This window comes from Osmerus eperlanus, chromosome 2 (assembly GCF_963692335.1).
Source record: "Osmerus eperlanus chromosome 2, fOsmEpe2.1, whole genome shotgun sequence".
In the NCBI taxonomy this organism is placed as follows: Eukaryota; Metazoa; Chordata; class Actinopteri; order Osmeriformes; family Osmeridae; genus Osmerus; species Osmerus eperlanus.
Window position 1 is genome coordinate 24,402,754 of NC_085019.1, and position 22,912 is coordinate 24,425,665.

At 50.3% G+C, this 22,912-nt stretch overlaps 2 protein-coding genes across 2 annotated transcripts; one reads left to right on the forward strand and one right to left on the reverse strand.

Annotated features, from left to right (window-relative positions):
* The first annotated feature begins 2,843 nt into the window (after window positions 1-2,843).
* engl (endoglin, like) lies at window positions 2,844-18,130 on the forward strand. The gene is made up of 19 exons (XM_062484247.1): window positions 2,844-2,947; window positions 3,219-3,394; window positions 3,857-3,962; window positions 7,518-7,681; window positions 7,919-8,071; window positions 9,350-9,524; window positions 9,711-9,879; window positions 10,004-10,148; window positions 10,324-10,516; window positions 10,871-11,058; window positions 11,227-11,400; window positions 12,529-12,606; window positions 12,950-13,159; window positions 13,391-13,717; window positions 13,781-14,029; window positions 14,799-14,934; window positions 16,427-16,555; window positions 17,683-17,780; window positions 17,909-18,130. The coding sequence occupies exons 3-19, from the start codon at window positions 3,908-3,910 to the stop codon at window positions 17,927-17,929; spliced, it is 2,664 nt and encodes an 887-aa protein (XP_062340231.1). The 5' UTR covers window positions 2,844-2,947; window positions 3,219-3,394; window positions 3,857-3,907; the 3' UTR covers window positions 17,930-18,130.
* A 622-nt stretch (window positions 18,131-18,752) lies between these two features.
* Window positions 18,753-22,832, reverse strand: LOC134038718 (zinc finger protein Gfi-1b-like). Its single transcript, XM_062484261.1, has 4 exons — window positions 22,362-22,832; window positions 19,462-19,575; window positions 19,032-19,197; window positions 18,753-18,952 (listed from the first exon to the last, which is right to left on the reverse strand). Exons 1-4 carry the CDS (start codon window positions 22,830-22,832, stop codon window positions 18,753-18,755), a joined length of 951 nt encoding a protein of 316 aa, XP_062340245.1.
* Window positions 22,833-22,912: the final 80 nt, after the last annotated feature.

Sequence of the window (22,912 nt, forward strand, 5' to 3'; positions counted from 1 at the left end):
CACACACGGATACACACACACAGATACACACACACACGGATACACACACATGGATACACACACACAGATACACACACTCAGATACACACACACAGATACACACACATGTCCTCTTCACCTGTCTTATGTTGCCTCTCATCAGGGTCCCTCCCTATGTCTCTCCACTCTCCCCATCTCCCTTCTTCCAGCCTCTCTCTCTCCACTCTCCCCATCTCCCTTCTTCCAGCCTCTCTCTCTCTCCACTCTCCCCATCTCCCTTCTTCCAGCCTCTCTCTCCACTCTCCCCATCTCCCTTCTTCCAGCCTCTCTCTCCACTCTCCCCATCTCCCTTCTTCCAGCCTCTCTCTCTCTCCACTCTCCCCATCTCCCTTCTTCCAGCCTCTCTCTCTCTCTCCACTCTCCCCATCTCCCTTCTTCCAGCCTCTCTCTCTCTCTCTCTCCACGCTCCCCATCTCCCTTCTTCCAGCCTCTCTCTCTCTCCACTCTCCCCATCTCCCCCTGTTCCAGCCTCTCTCTCTCCACTCTCCCCATCTCCCTTCTTCCAGCCTCTCTCTCTCCACTCTCCCCATCTCCCTTCTTCCAGCCTCTCTCTCCACTCTCCCCATCTCCCTTCTTCCAGCCTCTCTCTCCACTCTCCCCATCTCCCTTCTTCCAGCCTCTCTCTCCACTCTCCCCATCTCCCTTCTTCCAGCCTCTCTCTCTCTCCACTCTCCCCATCTCCCCCTGTTCCAGCCTCTCTCTCTCCACTCTCCCCATCTCCCTTCTTCCAGCCTCTCTCTCTCCACTCTCCCCATCTCCCTTCTTCCAGCCTCTCTCTCCACTCTCCCCATCTCCCTTCTTCCAGCCTCTCTCTCCACTCTCCCCATCTCCCTTCTTCCAGCCTCTCTCTCCACTCTCCCCATCTCCCTTCTTCCAGCCTCTCTCTCTCTCTCTCTCTCCACTCTCCCCATCTCCCTTCTTCCAGCCTCTCTCTCTCTCCACTCTCCCCATCTCCCTTCTTCCAGCCTCTCTCTCTCTCTCCACTCTCCCCATCTCCCTTCTTCCAGCCTCTCTCTCTCCACTCTCCCCATCTCCCCCTGTTCCAGCCTCTCTCTCTCCACTCTCCCCATCTCCCTTCTTCCAGCCTCTCTCTCTCCACTCTCCCCATCTCCCTTCTTCCAGCCTCTCTCTCTGTCTCCACTCTCCCCATCTCCCTTCTTCCAGCCTCTCTCTCTCTCCACTCTCCCCATCTCCCTTCTTCCAGCCTCTCTCTCTCCACTCTCCCCATCTCCCTTCTTCCAGCCTCTCTCTCTCCACTCTCCCCATCTCCCTTCTTCCAGCCTCTCTCTCCACTCTCCCCATCTCCCTTCTTCCAGCCTCTCTCTCTCTCCACTCTCCCCATCTCCCTTTTTCCAGCCTCTCTCTCTCTCTCCACTCTCCCCATCTCCCTTCTTCCAGCCTCTCTCTCTCTCTCCACTCTCCCCATCTCCCTTCTTCCAGCCTCTCTCTCTCTCCACTCTCCCCATCTCCCTTCTTCCAGCCTCTCTCTCTCTCCACTCTCCCCATCTCCCTTCTTCCAGCCTCTCTCTCTCTCTCCACTCTCCCCATCTCCCTTCTTCCAGCCTCTCTCTCTCTCCACTCTCCCCATCTCCCTTCTTCCAGCCTCTCTCTCTCCACTCTCCCCATCTCCCCCTGTTCCAGCCTCTCTCTCTCCACTCTCCCCATCTCCCTTCTTCCAGCCTCTCTCTCTCCACTCTCCCCATCTCCCTTCTTCCAGCCTCTCTCTCTGTCTCCACTCTCCCCATCTCCCTTCTTCCAGCCTCTCTCTCTCTCCACTCTCCCCATCTCTCTTCTTCCAGCCTCTCTCTCTCCACTCTCCCCATCTCCCTTCTTCCAGCCTCTCTCTCTCCACTCTCCCCATCTCCCTTCTTCCAGCCTCTCTCTCCACTCTCCCCATCTCCCTTCTTCCAGCCTCTCTCTCCACTCTCCCCATCTGCCTTCTTCCAGCCTCTCTCTCTCTCTCTCCACTCTCCCCATCTCCCTTTTTCCAGCCTCTCTCTCTCTCTCCACTCTCCCCATCTCCCTTCTTCCAGCCTCTCTCTCTCTCTCCACTCTCCCCATCTCCCTTCTTCCAGCCTCTCTCTCTCTCCACTCTCCCCATCTCCCTTCTTCCAGCCTCTCTCTCTCTCTCTCTCTCCACTCTCCCCATCTCCCTTCTTCCAGCCTCTCTCTCTCCACTCTCCCCATCTCCCTTCTTCCAGCCTCTCTCTCTCTCTCCACTCTCCCCATCTCCCTTCTTCCAGCCTCTCTCTCTCTCTCCACTCTCCCCATCTCCCTTCTTCCAGCCTCTCTCTCTCCACTCTCCCCATCTCCCTTCTTCCAGCCTCTCTCTCTCCACTCTCCCCATCTCCCTTCTTCCAGCCTCTCTTCTCTTTTACCAATTTCCCCCCACCATATATCTTATGCATTTTGAGTTTTGTATACTTAATATGTATTAAGTGTTGTCTATATATGTGAAGCACCATGACAGTCTGAACTAATTGCCTCATGGGGATTCATACAGCTCTAAACTAGTAAAAAGTACAAATTCTCTCTGTTCTCTTCTCTGCCTTCCTTTCTCTCCAGTCCATCGCACCACTATTTAGCCCCTCCTCCCGCCTCTCGTTCCTCAGCGCGGAGCTCTTTAAACTGATGAATACACTTAAAACCTTAAAGTTTATTCTTAGTACTTAAGTACCTAATTTTATTCCTAGACGTAGTAATGACACTTTCACCAACACGATATGACATTTGTATATAATAATATAAATATTTGGACATATTATTTTGTGGGTGGGAGACTCTAGACGTGTGTGTATGTGTGGGGGGGGGGGAGTGCTTCGTGATATATCCCGTTCACAACCGAGAGCAAAGCGCAACAGCAGTCTGAGTCGGTCACGGCAGCTGCAAAAGAAGCGTCCGCGCACAGGTGAGTGACAACAGGCGCTGAACGATGAAATATACACGCATGTTCACATGCAGACCATGGTAGCCTACTGTAGGAGAGCTGTTGTACGCTGGTCGTTTCATGAAGATGTTCACTCTACGGACTTTTTACATTTTGTACGGTTTGATTATCTTTAATCGTAAATTCGACTTAGTTTTACCGTCAAAAGTAACTCGTTTAGAAAAGCGGCAACAGTGTTGGAGTGTGATTTTGGGCCGCTGCTCTCTCATTGATTTGAGAATTTTTGTTACAGTTTGCTCATTCCTTTACTTTCAGTTTGGCCTGGGCCTCGTGAAACAGAGGTACTGAGCACTGCGTCTCACTCAGACAGAAACTACTGGTCAGCGTCCAGGACAGACGGTCCCAGAGCCGCAACGCCAGTCTGCAACTAACAATTGATATCTCTGATCCAGAGGAAGTTACGCGAAGGTCAGGCTGAGATTGTGATTGCTGGTTGTGTGTATGTGTGTGTGTGTGTGTGTGTGTGTGTGTGTGTGTGTGTGTGTGTGTGTGTGTGTGTGTGTGTGTGTGTGTGTGAGTGAGTGAGTGAGAGAGGTAGAGTGTGTGTGTGTGTGTGTGTGTGTGGGTGATTACTGTGGCGTGATATGCATAGCATGTAATCTGATGTAATGGTAGTAATAGACTATGTGTGTTTTTGGTGTGCGTTCTGGTACCACATGCAGAGTTTCTGCTTCAGCGTTAATTCAAACATAACAATGTCACTGATCTACCATATAGCGCAAATAAAGTATTCACTTAGTTAGTAAGCCAGCATTTCATCCATAAAAAAAATACGAAAAAAACATTTGAAAGAAGCCGATTCAGTCAGCACTGCTCATCTGGCCGTATCTGGTTGTAACAGCTTGTGTGTGTGTTGTGTTTCTCTCTCAGGTTGTTGCTAGACTAAGCCAGGGCTCCTGTCTCCTGCTGTGTTGATCCCTGATGGACCCAGGCTGGACTCTGCTCTGCCTCCTACTGGTTCTGCAGGGAACTGCAGGTCAGACATCCAACATTTACATGTTATTTAATAATTTAAAGCTGCACTAGGTCATGTTCTAAAATACGTTTAAAATGAGAAACAGCGCCGACTATTTTTGTTTGAACTTCCACGCTTTCCTCCAGCATGAGTAGACCAGACACAGACCAGACCAGACACGTAGACCAGAACAGACCAGATCAGACCAGATCAGACCAGATCAGACCAGATCAGATCAGACCAGACACATAGACCAGACCAGACACATAGACCAGACCGGACACATAGACCAGATCAGACCTGACACATAGACCAGACACGTAGACCAGACCAGACACGTAGACCATGCTTTCCTCCAGCATGAGTTTGATTGACACAAAATAAACCAAGGAGGAAAGCCTTCCTCGCTGAAGGCGATTGGCTGGCACAGGATTTCTGGAACATTATAGGCCGGAACCTACTTTCTGGAACATTATTGGCTGGAAAGTAATTGGCCGCTAAATTTGTTTTATGGACATTCCTCTGGCGCTGAGCTGTCTATGTTGCTAAACAACTGCCAGCGGGCCTCATTAGCTTACACAACATGTTTATTGGAGAAAAAACTTTTATTTTACTGAAAATATCTTACCTATTGTACCTTTAACTTTTCTATCCAAAGCAACATACAAACATCCTAGATATTCTTTAGGATAAAGAAAACAAAGCATGAGATCAAGGATCAGAAGTTCTAACAGTATTTCAATGTTCAGAGTTAAGGACCACTGTATTCACCAGCCATGGTGTAAAGTGACCATATCTCAGCTAACAGGCACAAAGGCACCAGACCAGACACGTAGACCAGACCAGAGCAGACACATAGACCAGACCAGATCAGACACGTAGACCAGACCAGCCCAGACACTTAGAACAGACCAGACACGTAGAACAGACCAGACCAAACATGTAGACCAGACCAGCCCAGACACGTAGACCAGACCAGACAAGTAGACCAGACACATAGACCAGACATGTAGACCAGACACGTAGACCAGACCAGACACGTAGACCAGACCAGACAAGTAGACCAGACACATAGACCAGACCAGACACATAGACCAGCCCAGACACGTAGACCAGACACGTAGACCAGACCAGACACGTAGACCAGACCAGACACGTAGACCAGACCAGACAAGTAGACCAGACACATAGACCAGACATGTAGACCAGACATGTAGACCAGACCAGACACTTGGACCAGACCAGACACGTAGACCAGACCAGACACTTGGACCAGACCAGTGAAGAATTCAACGTCTATGTGTCTATTCCAAAATGTAATGATGGTATTCAATGACACAAATCTGTGTTCTAGAAAGAGTGGTCTGGAGTCAGAGGCAGAGGTCCGATAATATCAGCTTTAATGCAGCAGTTGTAAATCAACAAGTACAGAGCTCTGGGGTTGTCTACGTTTCCCTACCCGCAACAGAGTTTGGGCTGGTTCACAAAGTCCAACTGGCTATCTGTCCCTCCCCAGCATATATTTATACAGTGCAATTGAAACACAAGTATCAAAAAAGGGTTGAGCTTGTTCTCTCGTGCATCACAGAGTTGTTCTTGCCTCCGCGTCCCACCTGCTCGGGTGCCATCTCCACCCAGATTCAAGGTTGTTTCTGAAAATGAAGAGATAGAGACACAAAGAACAGCCTGCTTCCCACACTCAGTGTGAGACCCTATGTTTAAGCCTGAGCACACTTCTAAGTTTCATAAGACATAACTTTAATAAGCACAATACATAACTTTAAGACATGCATCCTTCATAAATCCTGTTGTTATATTCACTCGTACACAGTGCCCGTGATGCATTCAGTGATTAAGATGCCACACATATTAATAACTGGGATTATAGATAGTGCCGTGCCCGATATGCAGCTGGTGATTACAGTTCTAGAATATGTGTTGTAATGTATTATACATTCTTTACCAGACACGTAGACCAGACCAGACACGTAGACCAGACCAGACACGTAGACCAGACACGTAGACCAGACCAGACACTTGGACCAGACCAGACACGTAGACCAGACCAGACACGTAGACCAGACCAGACACGTAGACCAGACACGTAGACCAGACCAGACATATAGACCAGATCAGACCAGACACGTAGACCAGACACGTAAACCAGACCAGACCAGACATGTAGACCAGACCAGACACGTAGATCAGACACATAGACCAGACCAGACATATAGACCAGATCAGACCAATGGCTTTGTTAATTTAGTCTGGTGCAGTGGAATTTGTGCATTGACCACTTTGTTTTAATGGGATCAATAACTAATCGTTTAGAATTGTTCAGAGGCTTTGTCAAAATAATGTTTTTTCAGTTAATTATGTTGAAATGCACTTGACAAGTGCTAAAAAACAACGTTTTCGCCTCTTTTTTTGTATATAATACCACATAAGATGAGATTGACAAAATATATTTGAAAACTCTGAACATGTCTAGATATTGCAATTACAAAGCAGTATGTAAATGTGTGTGGCTTTACCTATTATGAGCCAAGAGTTGTCTAGCTTGACATGTGTGCTAGATGCCATTTTGAGAAAATCGCTGTTAAACATTTTGAAGTGTTAGAACGGGTTCTCTCTATCGCTCTGTGTTCCCCCCCTCACTGCCATGACAAAAAGTAAATAGCAATATATGATTTTGCTAGCCATATGCTTGAGACAATAAGCTTTCCAACAATATACAATTAATTTAAGTTCTTTCTTAACTTGCTCTGACAAATTACAATAAAAGATGGTGACAAACGCTGATTTAAGTTTTTGTTTACTTGGCGAAGGTTGTATAAAATCATACAAAAATCATTAAAAAAAATTTGGGGGGGCAATATTTGTCGCATGTTATGAAAGTTTACAGGTTAAAGAACCAAAATATCAAAAAATATCAAAATTGACAAACTGAACAAAAATCAGAGTTTTTGCCTGTAGTACCTGGCCGTAAAAAAATATAAACCATGTTGGTGATATTGCAGGAAACATAACTACTGTAGCTAAACCTGTTATATCACCCTGTTTGTCCTGCAGCTGTTTCAGAGTATTAGTTAGCTAGCTAGTTAGTTTCTGGGAGATAGCTAGCTAGCTAGCCAGCTAAAACACGCATATGACTAGCTGCAAATGACTAATTACGACTTAATAAATAAATAATTTATTTCAAAACTCATTAAGCTTCTTATTTATTGACTTTTAAACATACACAATAAACATGACGGTAAATTGTTTGAATTGAAAGGCAAAGAGAAATACTGAAATAGATCGATGCACTTCTGATCACAGCTGAACTTCCTATATGTACCATTTGGATAAAACCATCTGATAAATTAATACAATTTAAATATAACGTAAATAAAACGTAAATAAAACGTAAATAAAACGTAAATAAAAGGCAAATAAAACAAATAAAACGTAAACAAAGCGTCAATAAAACGTCAATAAAAAACATGTAAATAACATGTAAATACCATGTAAATAAACATACATACAATTTACATAAAAACTTAAATAAAAAGTAAATAACCCCCCGTGGCCCAGGCCAGGCGCTGCAGTGCCGTGTGTCTCCTGTAGGGGTGCTCCACCCTGTTCAGGCTCAACTGGACACCTGGGGGGTGGGGCCAGGCTGTGCTGCCAGGGAGACAGGCACTAAGGAGACGCATGTGGTCGCCCTGGGGACAGCTACACACAGTCCAGACAGACAGGTAACACACACACACACACACACACACACACACACACACATACAGTCCAGATAGACAGGTAATACACACTTTCATTCAACCACTTTCACTCAACCCCTCCGCCCCCCTCCTTCTCCCCCCTCTGTTCTCCCCACTTCTCCTTTCTTCTCCTCCTCTCCTCCCTCCTCATCCCCCACTTCCTCCATCTTCCCCCTCTTTCTCTCTACCCACTCCTCCACACTCCTCCCCACCCCCCAGGTGACTGTGCACCTGCGCCCCCTGTCTCCCTCCCCCCTGTCTCCCTCCTCCCTCCTGGCCAGGGAGGTACTCATGGTCCTGGTTTCCCAACAGCCAGTGCGCTGGAGGCTGGAGGCACAGTCACTGCCCCCCAACATGCATGTGCTGGTGCAGGTCAGTGTGGGAGGGGTGGGGGGGTAGGTGGTGTGTGTGTGGAGGGGGGGGAGTAGATGGTGTGTGTGTGGGGGGGGGGAGGAGTAGATGGTGTGTGTGTGGGGGGGGGAGGAGTAGATGGTGTGTGTGTGGGGGGGGGAGGAGTCGGTGGTGTGTGTGTGGAGGTAGGTGGTGTGTGTGTGTGGGGGGGGGAGTAGATGGTGTGTGTGTGTGTGTGTGGGGGGGGAGTAGATGGTGTGTGTGTGGAGGTAGGTGGTGTGTGTGTGTGTGTGTGTGGGGGGGGAGTAGATGGTGTGTGTGTGGAGGTAGGTGGTGTGTGTGTGTGTGTGTGTGTGTGTGTGTGTGGGGGGGGGGAGTAGATGGTGTGTGTGTGGAAGTAGGTGGTGTGTGTGTGTGTGTGTGTGTGTGTGTGTGTGTGTGGTGGGGGGGGGAGTAGATGGTGTGTGTGTGGAGGTAGGTGGTGTGTGTGTGTGTGTGTGTGTGTGTGGGGGGAGTAGATGGTGTGTGTGTGGAGGTAGGTGGTGTGTGTGTGTGTGTGTGTGTGTGTGTGTGGGGGGAGTAGATGGTGTGTGTGTGGAGGTAGGTGGTGTGTGTGTGTGTGTGTGTGTGGGGGGGGAGTAGATGGTGTGTGTGTGGAGGTAGGTGGTGTGTGTGTGTGTGTGTGGGGGGAGTAGATGGTGTGTGTGTGGAGGTAGGTGGTGTGTGTGTGTGTGTGTGTGGGGGGAGTAGATGGTGTGTGTGTGGAGGTAGGTGGTGTGTGTGTGTGTGTGTGTGTGTGTGTGTGTGTGTGGGGGGGGGGGGGGGAGTAGATGGTGTGTGTGTGGAGGTAGGTGTTGTGTGTGTGTGTGGGGGGGGGGGAGTAGATGGTGTGTGTGTGGAGGTAGGTGTTGTGTGTGTGTGTGGGGGGGGGGGAGTAGATGGTGTGTGTGTGGAGGTAGGTGGTGTGTGTGTGGGGGGGGAGTAGATGGTGTGTGTGTGGAGGGGGCGGAGGAGTCTGTGGTGTGTGTGTGTGGAGGTAGGTGGTGTGTGTGTGTGTGGAGGTAGGTGGTGTGTGTGTGTGGGGGGGGGTAGGTGGTGTGTGTGTGTGGGGGGGGGTAGGTGGTGTGTGTGTGTGTGTGTGTGTGTGTGGGGGGGGAGGAGTCGGTGGTGTGTGTGATACATGCAGGTGATTAAAGTGTCTTTACTTTATTAGTGCCTGTTCTTTAATATTTTATAGATAGACAGTCCTTCTCCCTCCCTCCCTCCCTCCCCCTGGTCCCCTCCCCATTCCCTCCCCAGGTGTCACCTAACTCATCGGTCCATTCCTCCAGTCTACCAATCAGGGTGCAGCTGCTGTCCTCTCTGCCCTTCAGGCCACGCCCACTCCTGCGCTGGACCCTGCATCGCCATGGCAACCTGTCTTCGCTCACACACACGCTTCACGCCAACCGCGTCTACATACGTCTAGGGGAAGGTAAGAATCCTCACCCACCCTCCCAGCTCTCTCTTTCCCTCTCTCTTTCTCTCTCTCTTTCTTTTATCTTTCTTTGTTTTTAATTTTCTTTCTTCCACCTACTCTTCAATTTTCGTAAAAACCTTTTGACCTCCTTGGACTTTTTTCTTTTATCTTTCTACCCTACTACGTCTGTCTAAACTACAGATCCCACAATGCCTAGCGTGTGCAAGCTTCAGCCTCTCTTCCTGTCCCACAACTACTTGACCTCTGACTTGCAGAACCAGGAAGTGCGTGGCTGCTTGCCGTCTGCGGGAGCCAGCCAGCCAGAGGTCCATGTGATCAGACTGATGTCTGCTGGGTCTGGCCTCTGTGGGTGAGGAGGGAGGAGGGAGGAGGGGAAGAGGATCCAATAGTCAGTCTGGTAGAGGGGTGAGGAGAACCTAGAAAACTCACACCTGTTTATCCCTCCCTCCCTTCTTTCCCTCTCTATCTCACAGCTCCCTGCAGGTGGAGGTGCCTGTCTCTCTGCTGCCCCCAGTGGCCAGTGCAGGCAGGTGCAGGCTGGTCCTCATCCTCAGCAGTGAGGTTCCAGTCAACTGGGCCCTCACTGCCTCTAGACTAAAGGGACACATCACTGTCTACGTAAGACCTCCACCCCCCCTCTCCTCTCCTCCTCCTCTCCTCCTCCTCTCCTCCTCCTCTCCTCCTCTCCTCCTCTCCTCTCTTCTCCTCCTCTCCTCCTCTCCTCCTCTCTTCTCCTCTCCTCTCTCTTGACTGTGTGTTTCTCTTTCTCTATTGGTCTTGTCTCCTCCAACAGTCGTCCAATAGCGTGTCTCCTCTCCACCCTGAGGAGGCGGGGCTGACCCTGTCCAGGAGTATGAATCCTGACCTCTCTTCCACCCCTGACCTACTGGCCTGGGCCAATCAGACTGGCTTCCCCATGGTGACCTCCTACACAGAGGCTAGCCTGGCCAATCGCTTTGTGATCCAAGTGGTAGGGGGTGGGACAGGTAAGGAGCCCTCTGCCTGTCTGCCTGCCTGCCTGCCTGCTTGCCTGTCTGGTCTGCCTGTCTTGTCTGCCTGTCTTGTCTGTCTGGTCTGCCTGTCTGTCTCTCTGGTCTCTCTGTCTTGTCTGTCTGCCTGTTTGTCTGTCTGTCTGTCTGTCTGTCTGGTCTGTCTGTCTCTCTGGTCTCTCTGTCTGTCTGTCTGTCTGGTCTGTCTGTCTGTCTGTCTGTCTGTCTGTCTGTCTGGTCTGTCTGTCTATCTCTCTGGTCTCTCTGTCTGGTCTGCCTGTCTTTCTCTTTGTCTGTCTGTTTACTTACATAAATGCCTCATGGTAACATCTGTACCCCCCCCCCCCCCAGATGAATCAGGCTGGCCCCCCAACCCCCTCCCCTGGGTTCAGGAGCGTCGTCTAAGACTGTGGTTGGCAGGGGATGGGGCCGGAGGCGGGGCCAGTGCTGGGGGCGGGGCCAGCAAAGGGCGGGAGGCGATCAGTGTCCGCTGTCAGGACGGCCGCCTCAACGTAGCCGTGGACAAACACGTCCTCCAGGTCTGACATGACTTCCTGTAGAGTGCACTGTCTTTATGCCACGCCCTTCTGTCTAACCCAGAATCTCTTTCTCTCTCTCTCTGTCTCTCTTTCTCTTTATTTCTCTTTCTCTCTCTCTCCTTCTTTCTCTTCTTCTCTCGCTTTCTCTTGTCTCTCTCTCTCCCCCAGGCCCTCCTTCCCCCCCAGGCCCTGTCTCCCTCTGAGGCCCTGGTCACACTGAAGGACCCCCAGTGCCAGGCCAGCTCCAACAACAGTCACTTCCTGTTGACCTACCCAGTCATTTCCTGTGGGACGGAGGGGTTGATTGAGAGAGAGCCCAGAGGGGTGACCTACAGAAACAGGGTGAGGGGGGAAGAGTCTGGGGGGCGAAGTCTTGGGGGGGATTCTCTAGGGGGGGCGGAGTCTGGGGAAAAGAGTCTGTAGGGGGGGGCGGAGTCTGGGGGGGGATTCTCTAGGGGGGGCGGAGTCTGGGGGAAAAGAGTCTGTAGGGGGGGCGGAGTCTGGAGGGGGATTCTCTAGGGGGGGGGCGGAGTCTGGGGGAAAAGAGTCTGTAGGGGGGGCGGAGTCTGGGGGGGATTCTCTAGGGGGGGCGGAGTCTGGGGGAAAAGAGTCTGTAGGGGGGGCGGAGTCTGGGGGGGGATTCTCTAGGGGGGGCGGAGTCTGGGGGAAAAGAGTCTGTAGGGGGGGCGGAGTCTGGGGGGGGATTCTCTAGGGGGGGCGGAGTCTGGGGGAAAAGAGTCTGTAGGGGGGGCGGAGTCTGGGGGGGGATTCTCTAGGGGGGGCGGAGTCTGGGGGAAAAGAGTCTGTAGGGGGGGCGGAGTCTGGGGGGGGATTCTCTAGGGGGGGCGGAGTCTGTAGGGGGGGGAGCCTGGTTGACAAATCTTTGTTGTCAACAACATTCTAAGGAAGTCGACTGTGTGCGTGTGTGTGTTTACAGAGGAATGGGACAGTGCAGATCAAAGATGAGGAGAGAGAAAGAGAGAGAGAAAGACAGAAAGAGCTAGAGACAGGGAGAGGGAACGGGAGAGTGAAGTAGAAACAAAGAGAGAAGAAAGAGATTGATAGACAGAGAAATAAACAAAGAGATATAGAGAAGACAGGGAGAGAGAGAGTACATGAGCAAGAGGAGAAGAGTTGGAGAAGTAGAGAGGGAAGGAAAGAGAGATAAAGGGAGAGAGAGAGAGAGAGAGAGAGAGAGCAGAGAGAGAGAGAGAGAGCAGAGAGAACAGAGAGAGAGAGAGAGAGAGAGAGAGAGAGAGAGAGAGAGAGAGAGAGAGAGAGAGAGAGCAGAGAGAGAGAGAGCAGAGAGAGAGAGAGCAGAGAGAGAGAGAGCAGAGAGAGAGAGAGAGAGAGAGACGTCACTGTGTTGTTGTGCTGGCTGGGTCAACATGCCCTCATCTCACCTGCAGGGTGCGTAGATATATGTAATCACTCACCACGACAACCAGACCTCTGTCTCCTCCCCTCCAGGTGTTGCTATGGATACAGCAGCTTGCCGCCAACCTGAAGCGCAATGAGACAGAGAGGTGGACCCCACTGGCTGTCCACGTACGACTGAGCCTGTGTGTGTGTGTGGCGGGCAGGTTGGGTGTGTGTGTGTGTGTGGCAGGCGGGTTGGGTGTTTGTGTGTGTGTGTGTGTGTGTGGTGGGCGGTTGGGTGTTTGTGTGTGTGTGTGTGTGGCGGGCAGGTTGGGTGTGTGTGTGTGTGTGGCGGGTGGGTGGGTTGGGTGTTTGTGTGTGTGTGTGTTTTCCTGTCCTCTCTAATCTCTTTCGTCCTCTATCTAATCTGCTCTCCTCTCATTCATGATATCTTGTTTCTGCTTTCTGAACTCTGGTGTGCCTCTCCTCTAATCTTCTCTTCTCCTCTCCTCTCTTTCATCCCCTCTCTTAGTTCAGCTGTTTTGCCGCGGCCCCCACTCCCCTGCGCCCCCCCAGCCCCCCGGCCCCCTCCTGTGTGCCCCTGCCCCAGCCCTGGGGCCACTGGGGGCCAGTGTCTGGCTCAGGGCCCCTGCTCTCCCTGCAGCTGTCTGTGTCTGAGAGCCGCAGCAGCAGGCTGGTGGGCCCCTGCACTGTCGTCTCAGACCAGCGCGTCTACGTGGAGGTCCGTCACACACACAGTCAATTTGTCTGTTTGTGATACTGGTTCAAGGTCTCCTCCCCTCCCCATCTCCCCCCCTCCCTCCCCCCCCCCCCCTCCCCTCCCTCCCTCCCTCCCTCCCCCTCCCTCTCCCTCCCCTTCTCCCCCCCTCTCTCCCTCCCTCCCTCCCTCCATCCCCCTCCCTCCCCATACAGTAGAAGTCATATGATTCTCTCCAGCGGTGTGTCTCTACAGGTGACAGCTCGGGATGGAGGAGAAGGAGGAGGGGGAGTGGAGGTGAGGTCCTGTGAGGTCTCCCCCCTGTCTCACCCCTGGGGCTCCCCTACCTGGAAGATCATCACTGATGGGTGCTCCTCAGATACCTCCCTCACCCTCAGCAGGATAGAGGAGGAGGAGGAGGAGGACTGGTCGTTCACCCCAGACAGACACCTCCCTTTCGGGAAGATGAGAGATGGAGGCAGAGAGAGGAGAGGAGGGGGGATGGGAGGAGAGGAGAGGAAAGAAGGAGGGATGGAAGGAGAGGAGAGGAGAAGAGGGATGGGAGAGGAGAGGAGAGAAGGAGGGATGGAAGGAGAGGAAAGGAGAGGAGGGATGGGAGAGGAGAGGAGAGGAGGGATGGGAGAGGAGAGGAATGAAGGAGGGATGGAAGGAGAGGAGAGGAGAGGAGGGATGGGAGAGGAGAAGATACACAGACTGAGGTTTAGCTTCATCCTGCGGCCGGTCTACAACAACTCTGTCCAGTTCCTCCACTGTAAGCTGGATGTCTGCAGTCCTCTGTCTGGCCAGCAGGGGGCAGGACCCTCCAGCTCCAAGCCAGCTTGCCAGGGGGCGCTGCTCATCCCAGCCCTGCTACCAACACACCTACACCAGCAGGTATACACCTCACCCTGCTACCAACACACCTACACCAGCAGGTATACACCTCACCCTGCTACCAACACACCTACACCAGCAGGTATACACCTCACACCTTTTTTTATCACAATAAGTTTACTAAACTGCAAGAAAAACAATAAATGTCAAGGTTTTGATGCATTGGGATTTTTTTCTTTAACACTTAACTGCCCATCACAGTCAAATAGAAACAAGTAACACTAAACAGCAAACTGGAATCAAATGTAAGCATATATTGAATCAAAATTTGATAAAACATAATCGAATTGTGACAGCCAGAGAATCGAATCGTGAGGTACCAAAATATTCCCACCCCTAGTATATATACACCCCACCCTGCTACCAACACAGCTACGCCAGCAGGTATATATACACCCCACCCTGCTACACCAGCAGGTATATATACACCCCAGCCTGCTACACCAGCAGGTATATATACACCCCACCCTGCTACACCAGCAGGTATATATACACCCCACCCTGCTACACCAGCAGGTATATATACACCCCACCCTGCTACACCAACAGGTATATATACACCCCACCCTGCTACACCAGCAGGTATATATACACCCCACCCTGCTACACCAGCAGGTATATATACACCCCACCCTGCTACACCAACAGGTATATATACACCCCACCCTGCTACACCAGCAGGTATATATACACCCCACCGCTGCATACATAATACCACTCCCTCTACTCCTCCCCCCTCCTCCTCCTCCACCTCCCCCCTCTTCCCCAGTGTGTGACCAGGTACTTGTACAGACCCATGCTGGTGACACATCTCCAGGGAGGGGCCAGGCCTGCAGCCCCCCCTCCTGGTCAGAAGGTGCCACCCAGCCTGCCTCTGTGGGTCCGGCCGGCCCCGCCCCAAACCAGTAAGCCCCGCCCCCCCGCTTTAGAGATGGAGCAACACGTTACATGAAGGTTACATTAACCTGTTAACGAGTGAGTTCTAAATATTTCCGACGCGTCCACCAGAGTGAGTTATTTTTGCAAAACGGAAGTTAGCTAGCTTTAGTTAGCTTCCGTTACCTAGCAACCTAGCATAATACTCGTAGCTATGCTACTACCTGCTAGTAGCTCCTCCTAATTGTAAATTTTAAAGCCATAATATAGCCTTTGTCATATAGTTTTTGTCTATTTGAAAATAGTCGGTTGGAATGTTCAGAATCACACATGTGTGACGGTACTCTGTGGGGCCCGCTTTCGAACGATCACATATGTGTGACGCTACTAATTAACAGGTTAACTATCATGTAACGTCATAGCAACATGTTATATGAAGGTTACAATAACTACTGTGTAACTACATTGCAACACGTTACATGAAGGTTACATTAACTACCGTGTAACTACATCGCAACATGTAACATGAAGGTTACATTAACTACTGTGTAACGTCATAGCAACATGTTATATGAAGGTTACATTAACTACTGTGTAACTACATAGCAACATGTTACATGAAGGTTACATTAACTACCATGTAACTACCAGTGTTGGGGGTAACGCATTACAAAGTACTGTAATCAGATTACATTTGTCTGTAACGCAGTAATGTAATGCATTACTGTTGATAACTTCAGTAATGGCATTACAGTTACTAATAAAAAAATGTATTTCGTTACTTGCATTACTGCGATCTGCATATGAGGAGGAGAAAAAAACAACAAATCAAACCTCCCTTTACAGTACATGTGTTTGCGTAACACGTGACTTTCACCAGCAGGTTACCAAAGCAGAGATAAACAGGCTTGTAGCAGTATACATAGTAGAGGAAATGTTGCCATTTAAAGTTTTAAGCATTATTTTATTTTGAGACATTTTGCTTACTGCTAGTACTGTAGCCTTGTTATGCTTGACAACTTTTAGGTTGATGTTCACAACTTTTTAGTCAGTCATTAAAAAGCATAAAAGAGATCTTGTGTATGTAATAAGAATTTGAGTTGATTTTGGCATATATATGGTACAGATATTGTTATTTGGCAAGTGCATCTCATGTAATGTAACAGAGTAATGCAAAAGTAGTGTAACTAGTAGTGTAACTAGTTACTTTCAGCAGTGAGTAATCTAGTAAAGTAAAGCATTATTTAAAAAAAAGTAACTAGTAATGTGTAATCCATTACTTTTTTTGAGCAACTACCCCAACACTGGTAACTACATAGCAACATGTTACATGAAGGTTACATTAACTACCATGTAACTACATAGCAACACGTTACATGAAGGTTACATTAACTACCATGTAACTACATAGCAACATGTTTCATAAAGGTTACATTAACTACCATGTAACTACATAGCAACATATTACATGAAGGTTACATTATCTACCGTGTCTGTGTGTCTGTGTGTGTGTGAGTGCAGGCAGAGGGCTGGAGTCAGCCGAGTATAACCCAGGTGTGCACACAGGCCTGGTGCTGGTGATCGTCTTCACTGCCTTTCTGATGGGATCTGGCCTCACAGGGGCTCTGTGGTGCATCTACACCCACACAGGTATGTACTACACTACCTGCTACACTACCTGCTACATTACCTGCTACATTACCTGCTACATTACCTGCTACATTACCTGCTACACTACCTGCTACATTACCTGCTACATTACCTGCTACACTACCTGCTACACTACCTGCTACATTACCTGCTACACTACCTGCTACATTACCTGCTACACTACCTGCTACATTACCTGCTACACTACCTGCTACACTACCTGCTACATTACCTGCTACATTACCTGCTACACTACCTGCTACATTACCTGCTACATTACCTGCTACACTACCTGCTACACTACTTGCTACATTACCTGCTACACTACCTGCTACATTACCTGCTACACTACCTGCTACATTACCTGCTACATTACCTGCGACACTACCTGCTACACTACCTGCTACATTACCTGCTACACTACCTGCTACATTACCTGCTACATTACCTGCTACATTACCTGCTACATTACCTGCTACACTACCTGCTACACTACCTGCTACACTACCTGCTACATTACCTGCTACACTACCTGCTACATTACCTGCTACACTACCTGCTACATTACCTGCTACATTACCTGCTACACTACCTGCTACACTACCTGCTACATTACCTGCTACACTACCTGCTACATTACCTGCTACACTACCTGCTACATTACCTGCTACATTACCTGCTACACTACCTGCTACATTACCTGCTACATTACCTGCTACACTACCTGCTACATTACCTGCTACACTACCTGCTACATTACCTGCTACACTACCTGCTACACTACCTGCTACACTACCTGCTACATTACCTGCTACACTACCTGCTACATTACCTGCTACACTACCTGCTACATTACCTGCTACATTACCTGCTACATTACCTGCTACATTACCTGCTACACTACCTGCTACCCAGCTGGGTGGTGCTGGGTGAGGCTGGGTGGTGCTGGGTGAGGCTGGGTGGTGCTGGGTGGTGTTGGGTGGTGCTGGGTGGTGTTGGGTGGGGCTGGGTGGTGTTGGGTGGTGCTGGGTGAGGCTGGGTGGTGCTGGGTGAGGCTGGGTGGTGCTGGGTATCCGAGCTGGACCCCGTCTGATCACTGATCATAACACTTGCCTGGTTGGTTGAAGGGTCTTCTCCACCAATCAGAAGAGGAAGCCTGCTCAACACGGGAGAGCCAGACCACGGCACCTGGAACTCTGCAGTGCAGTTGGAACCTTCTAGAGAAGTGTGTGTGCATGCATATGTGTGTGTGCATATGCGTAATTTGTGTATGTGCATGTGCGTTTGTGTGTGTGTTAATATTCTGGCGTTAATATTGAGGTGTTAATATTGAGGTGTTAATCTCTCTTTCAGGATTTCATCCAGCAGGTCTAAAAGACTAAACTGACGAGACCCCAGCACCAGTGTGTGTGTGTTTGTACTCTGATGGTGTGTGTGTACTCTGATGGTGTGTGTGTACTCTGATGTTGTGTGTGTTTGTGTGTACTCTGATGGTGTGTGTGTGTGGACCACAGTAAGCTGGCAGTTGTTCTTGCTGTTCTGCTTTGTGTTTGTGCTCTCATCAGTCCTGTGAAGTTACAAATGGACTGCATTTATATAGCGCTTTTCTACCTTAGCGGCACTCAAAGCGCTTTACAATGTTTTTGCCTCTCATTCACCCATTCATACTCTCAATCACACATACCGACGGCAGCGAGCTACCATGCAAGGCTACTTCGGCACATGGCCTCGGAGGAGTCGGGGATCGAACCGCCAACCTTGCGATTAACAGACAACCCTCTCTACCCCCTGAGCCACAGCCGCCCCGACAAGCTCAGACTGTAGTTCCTAGTCTAACCAGCTTTGCCGTGGTGATCACTGTTTCCAGGTACAACCAGCTTTGCCGTGGTGATCACTGTTTCCAGGTACAACGTCACTGTTTAGGTTGAAGAAACGCTACAACACATGAACAGAGACGACCACAGTGTTCCATATTCAGATTTATTGTAAAAAATGATATCATTAAAATATTTCCACCAGCCAGAGCAGTGTGTTTGTCCACACACACCCACCCACACACACACTAACACACACATCTGCAAATAAGCATGCAAGCACACACTCATAGAGAGTTGCATGCAAACACACACACTCCATATCCCCCAACACACACACACAGTCCCACACACACATTATCAACACACACCCTGCCAGGCTTTCATCCTGAGCTTGGGGCGTGCAGGTTGCTGTGTGCGCAGGGCTCCAGCAGGTGGTGCTGCAGGTCCTGCCTGCACTGGAAGCTGCTCTGGCAGTGAGGGCAGAACCAGGACTGGCAGGCGTGCTTGCGGCTGTGTGTGATCAGGTTGGAGCTCTGGCTGAAGGCTTTTCCACACACTTTGCACACATGAGGCTTCTCTCCTGGGGGAGGGGGATAAAGAGTCTGTGAGACCTGTGTGGATGTGGGTGGGTGTGTGCATGTGTGTGTGTGTGTTCTAACCTGTGTGTATGAAGGTGTGTTTCTTCATGTCAGATTTCTGGTGGAAGCGCTTGCCGCAGTACTGGCAGGGGAAGGGCCTGGTGTCTGAGTGGATGAGCAGGTGGGTGGAGAGGGTGGAGGAGCGTTTGAACACCTTTCCACACGCGCTGCAGGAGAAGCTACGATCCTGGGACACACACACACACATATAAACACACACACGTATACACACACACACAACCACGCACACTCAAATACACACATATGTACACACATATGTACACACGCAGACACACAAACACACATACAACCACAAGCACACACAGCACAAAAACATATATACACACAGCCACATGCCCACACAAACACAACACATACCATTATTATCATTCTTGTGGGTTAGTTAAGCTGTGTATGTGTGCGTGGATGTGTGTGTGTGTGGCTCCTGTACCCTGGTTCTGCTGTAGCTCCCCCTGGAGAACCTGGACAGGCTGGCTGGGTCAGGCTCGCCCTCCCTGCTGGCTGCTGCCCAGGGGGGGGCGAGGAGGGCCGCAGCCGACAGGACCTGGGGAGGGGAGATGGAGTAACTACATCCATAGTAGAGTGTGTGTCTAATTACTATGGTAACACAGAGAGCAGTGTGTGTCTGGTTAATATGGTCACACAGAGAGCAGTGTGTGTCTAATTACTATGGTCACACAGAGAGCAGTGTGTGTCTGGTTACTATGGTCACACAGAGAGCAGTGTGTGTCTGGTTACTATGGTCACACAGAGAGCAGTGTGTGTCTGGTTACTATGGTCACACAGAGAGCAGTGTGTGTCTGGTTACTATGGTCACACAGAGAGCAGTGTGTGTCTGGTTACTATGGTCACACAGAGAGCAGTGTGTGTCTGGTTACTATGGTCACACAGAGAGCAGTGTGTGTCTGGTTACTATGGTCACAAAGAGAAAAGTGTGTGTCTGGTTACTATGGTCACACAGAGAGCAGTGTGTGTCTGGTTACTATGGTCACACAGAGAGCAGTGTGTGTCTGGTTACTATGGTCACACAGAGAGCAGTGTGTGTCTGGTTACTATGGTCACACAGAGAGCAGTGTGTGTCTGGTTACTACCTGGTCACACAGAGAGCAGTGTGTGTCTGGTTACTATGGTCACACAGAGAGCAGTGTGTGTCTGGTTACTATGGTCACACAGAGAGCAGTGTGTGTCTGGTTACTGTGGTCACACAGAGAGCAGTGTGTGTCTGGTTACTATGGTCACACAGAGAGCAGTGTGTGTCTGGTTACTATGGTCACACAGAGAGCAGTGTGTGTCTGGTTACTACCTGGTCACACAGAGAGCAGTGTGTGTCTGGTTACTATGGTAACACAGAGAGCAGTGTGGGTGTGGTTACTATGGTAACACAGAGAGCAGTGTGTGTCTGGTTACTATGGTCACACAGAGAGCAGTGTGTGTCTAATTACTATGGTCACACAGAGAGCAGTGTGTGTCTGGTTACTATGGTCACACAGAGAGCAGTGTGTGTCTGGTTACTACCTGGTCACACAGAGAGCAGTGTGTGTCTGGTTACTATGGTAACACAGAGAGCAGTGTGGGTCTGGTTACTACGGTCACACAGAGAGCAGTGTGTGTCTGGTTACTATGGTAACACAGAGAGCAGTGTGGGTGTGGTTACTATGGTAACACAGAGAGCAGTGTGTGTCTGGTTACTATGGTCACACAGAGAGCAGTGCGTGTCTAATTACTATGGTCACACAGAGAGCAGTGTGTGTCTGGTTACTATGGTCACACAGAGAGCAGTGTGTGTCTGGTTACTACCTGGTCACACAGAGAGCAGTGTGTGTCTGGTTACTATGGTAACACAGAGAGCAGTGTGTGTCTGGTTAATATGGTCACACAGAGAGCAGTGTGTGTCTAATTACTATGGTCACACAGAGAGCAGTGTGTGTCTGGTTACTATGGTCACACAGAGAGCAGTGTGTGTCTGGTTACTATGGTCACACAGAGAGCAGTGTGTGTCTGGTTACTACCTGGTCACACAGAGAGCAGTGTGTGTCTGGTTACTATGGTCACACAGAGAGCAGTGTGTGTCTGGTTACTATGGTCACACAGAGAGCAGTGTGTGTCTGGTTACTATGGTCACACAGAGAGCAGTGTGTGTCTAATTACTATGGTCACACAGAGAGCAGTGTGTGTCTGGTTACTATGGTCACACAGAGAGCAGTGTGTGTCTGGTTACTACCTGGTCACACAGAGAGCAGTGTGTGTCTGGTTACTATGGTAACACAGAGAGCAGTGTGGGTGTGGTTACTATGGTAACACAGAGAGCAGTGTGTGTCTGGTTACTATGGTCACACAGAGAGCAGTGTGTGTCTAATTACTATGGTCACACAGAGAGCAGTGTGTGTCTGGTTACTATGGTCACACAGAGAGCAGTGTGTGTCTGGTTACTACCTGGTCACACAGAGAGCAGTGTGTGTCTGGTTACTATGGTAACACAGAGAGCAGTGTGGGTCTGGTTACTACGGTCACACAGAGAGCAGTGTGTGTCTGGTTACTATGGTAACACAGAGAGCAGTGTGGGTGTGGTTACTATGGTAACACAGAGAGCAGTGTGTGTCTGGTTACTATGGTCACACAGAGAGCAGTGCGTGTCTAATTACTATGGTCACACAGAGAGCAGTGTGTGTCTGGTTACTATGGTCACACAGAGAGCAGTGTGTGTCTGGTTACTACCTGGTCACACAGAGAGCAGTGTGTGTCTGGTTACTATGGTAACACAGAGAGCAGTGTGGGTCTGGTTACTACGGTCACACAAAGAGCAGTGTGTGTCTGGTTACTGTGGTCACACAGAGAGCAGTGTGTGTCTGGTTACTATGGTAACACAGAGAGCAGTGTGTGTCTGGTTACTACCTGCTCACACAGAGAGCAGTGTGTGTCTGGTTACTACCTGGTCACACAGAGAGCAGTGTGTGTCTGGCTGCAGGCGGCCGAGGGACCGGTGGTTCAGCAGGACACAGAACAGCCTCTCTAGCTGCCTCTCTCTCTCTGAGGCTGGGGGGCCGGCCGGTGGTCGAGGCAGGGCCAGGGTTCCGGGCAGGGCTGGGGTGCTTGTTGGGGGGCCAGCTGGGAGGCCACGCAGGGTTGCCAGTGGCTGGGACTCCACACTCGTATTACCTGCTGGAGTTTGAGAAGGGAAACATGAGCCACTGTCAGTGATGGTGAGTCATGCTCACCTTTAACAACCAGCAATTCAGATGATGGTGACATAACTTTTTACATTATTACGAAATTACCTGCTAGCCAGCTAATCCACTGGGAGGGGGCTGGGGTTCTGGGGGGGCTGGTTGCCATGACGGTCACAGGAGGGCAAGAGACAGGGTACCCAAAGTCTGATCCTGAGCACAGGGTCTCATGTGCTTTCCTGCAGAGGGTCTGGAGGGAGGGTTGGAGCTGGGGCCTGGTGTTGAGGAGAGGGGCCTGGGAGAAGTGGTTGCTAGGAGACAGGGTGTTGAAGGGAAGGGTCTGGGAGGAGTGGTTGCTAGGAGACAGGGTGTTGAAGGGAGGGGCCTGGGAGGAGTGGTTGCTAGGACACAGGTTGTTGATGGGAGGGGCCTGGGAGCAGTGGTTGCTAGGAGACAGGGTGTTGATGAGAGGGGCCTGGGAGCAGTGGTTGCTAGGAGACAGGGTGTTGATGGGAGGGGCCTGGGAGCAGTGGTTGCTACGAGACAGGGTGTTGATGGAAAGGGCCTCGGAGCAGTGGTTGCTAGGAGACAGGTGAGAGCCGGTTCTCTTGCTCCTGACCAGGAAGGAACGTGGCATGACGGTAGCATGCACCTACGGAGGTAACCAGGGCAACAGGAGTCACACACTCCACACACACATACACTGTACACACACAC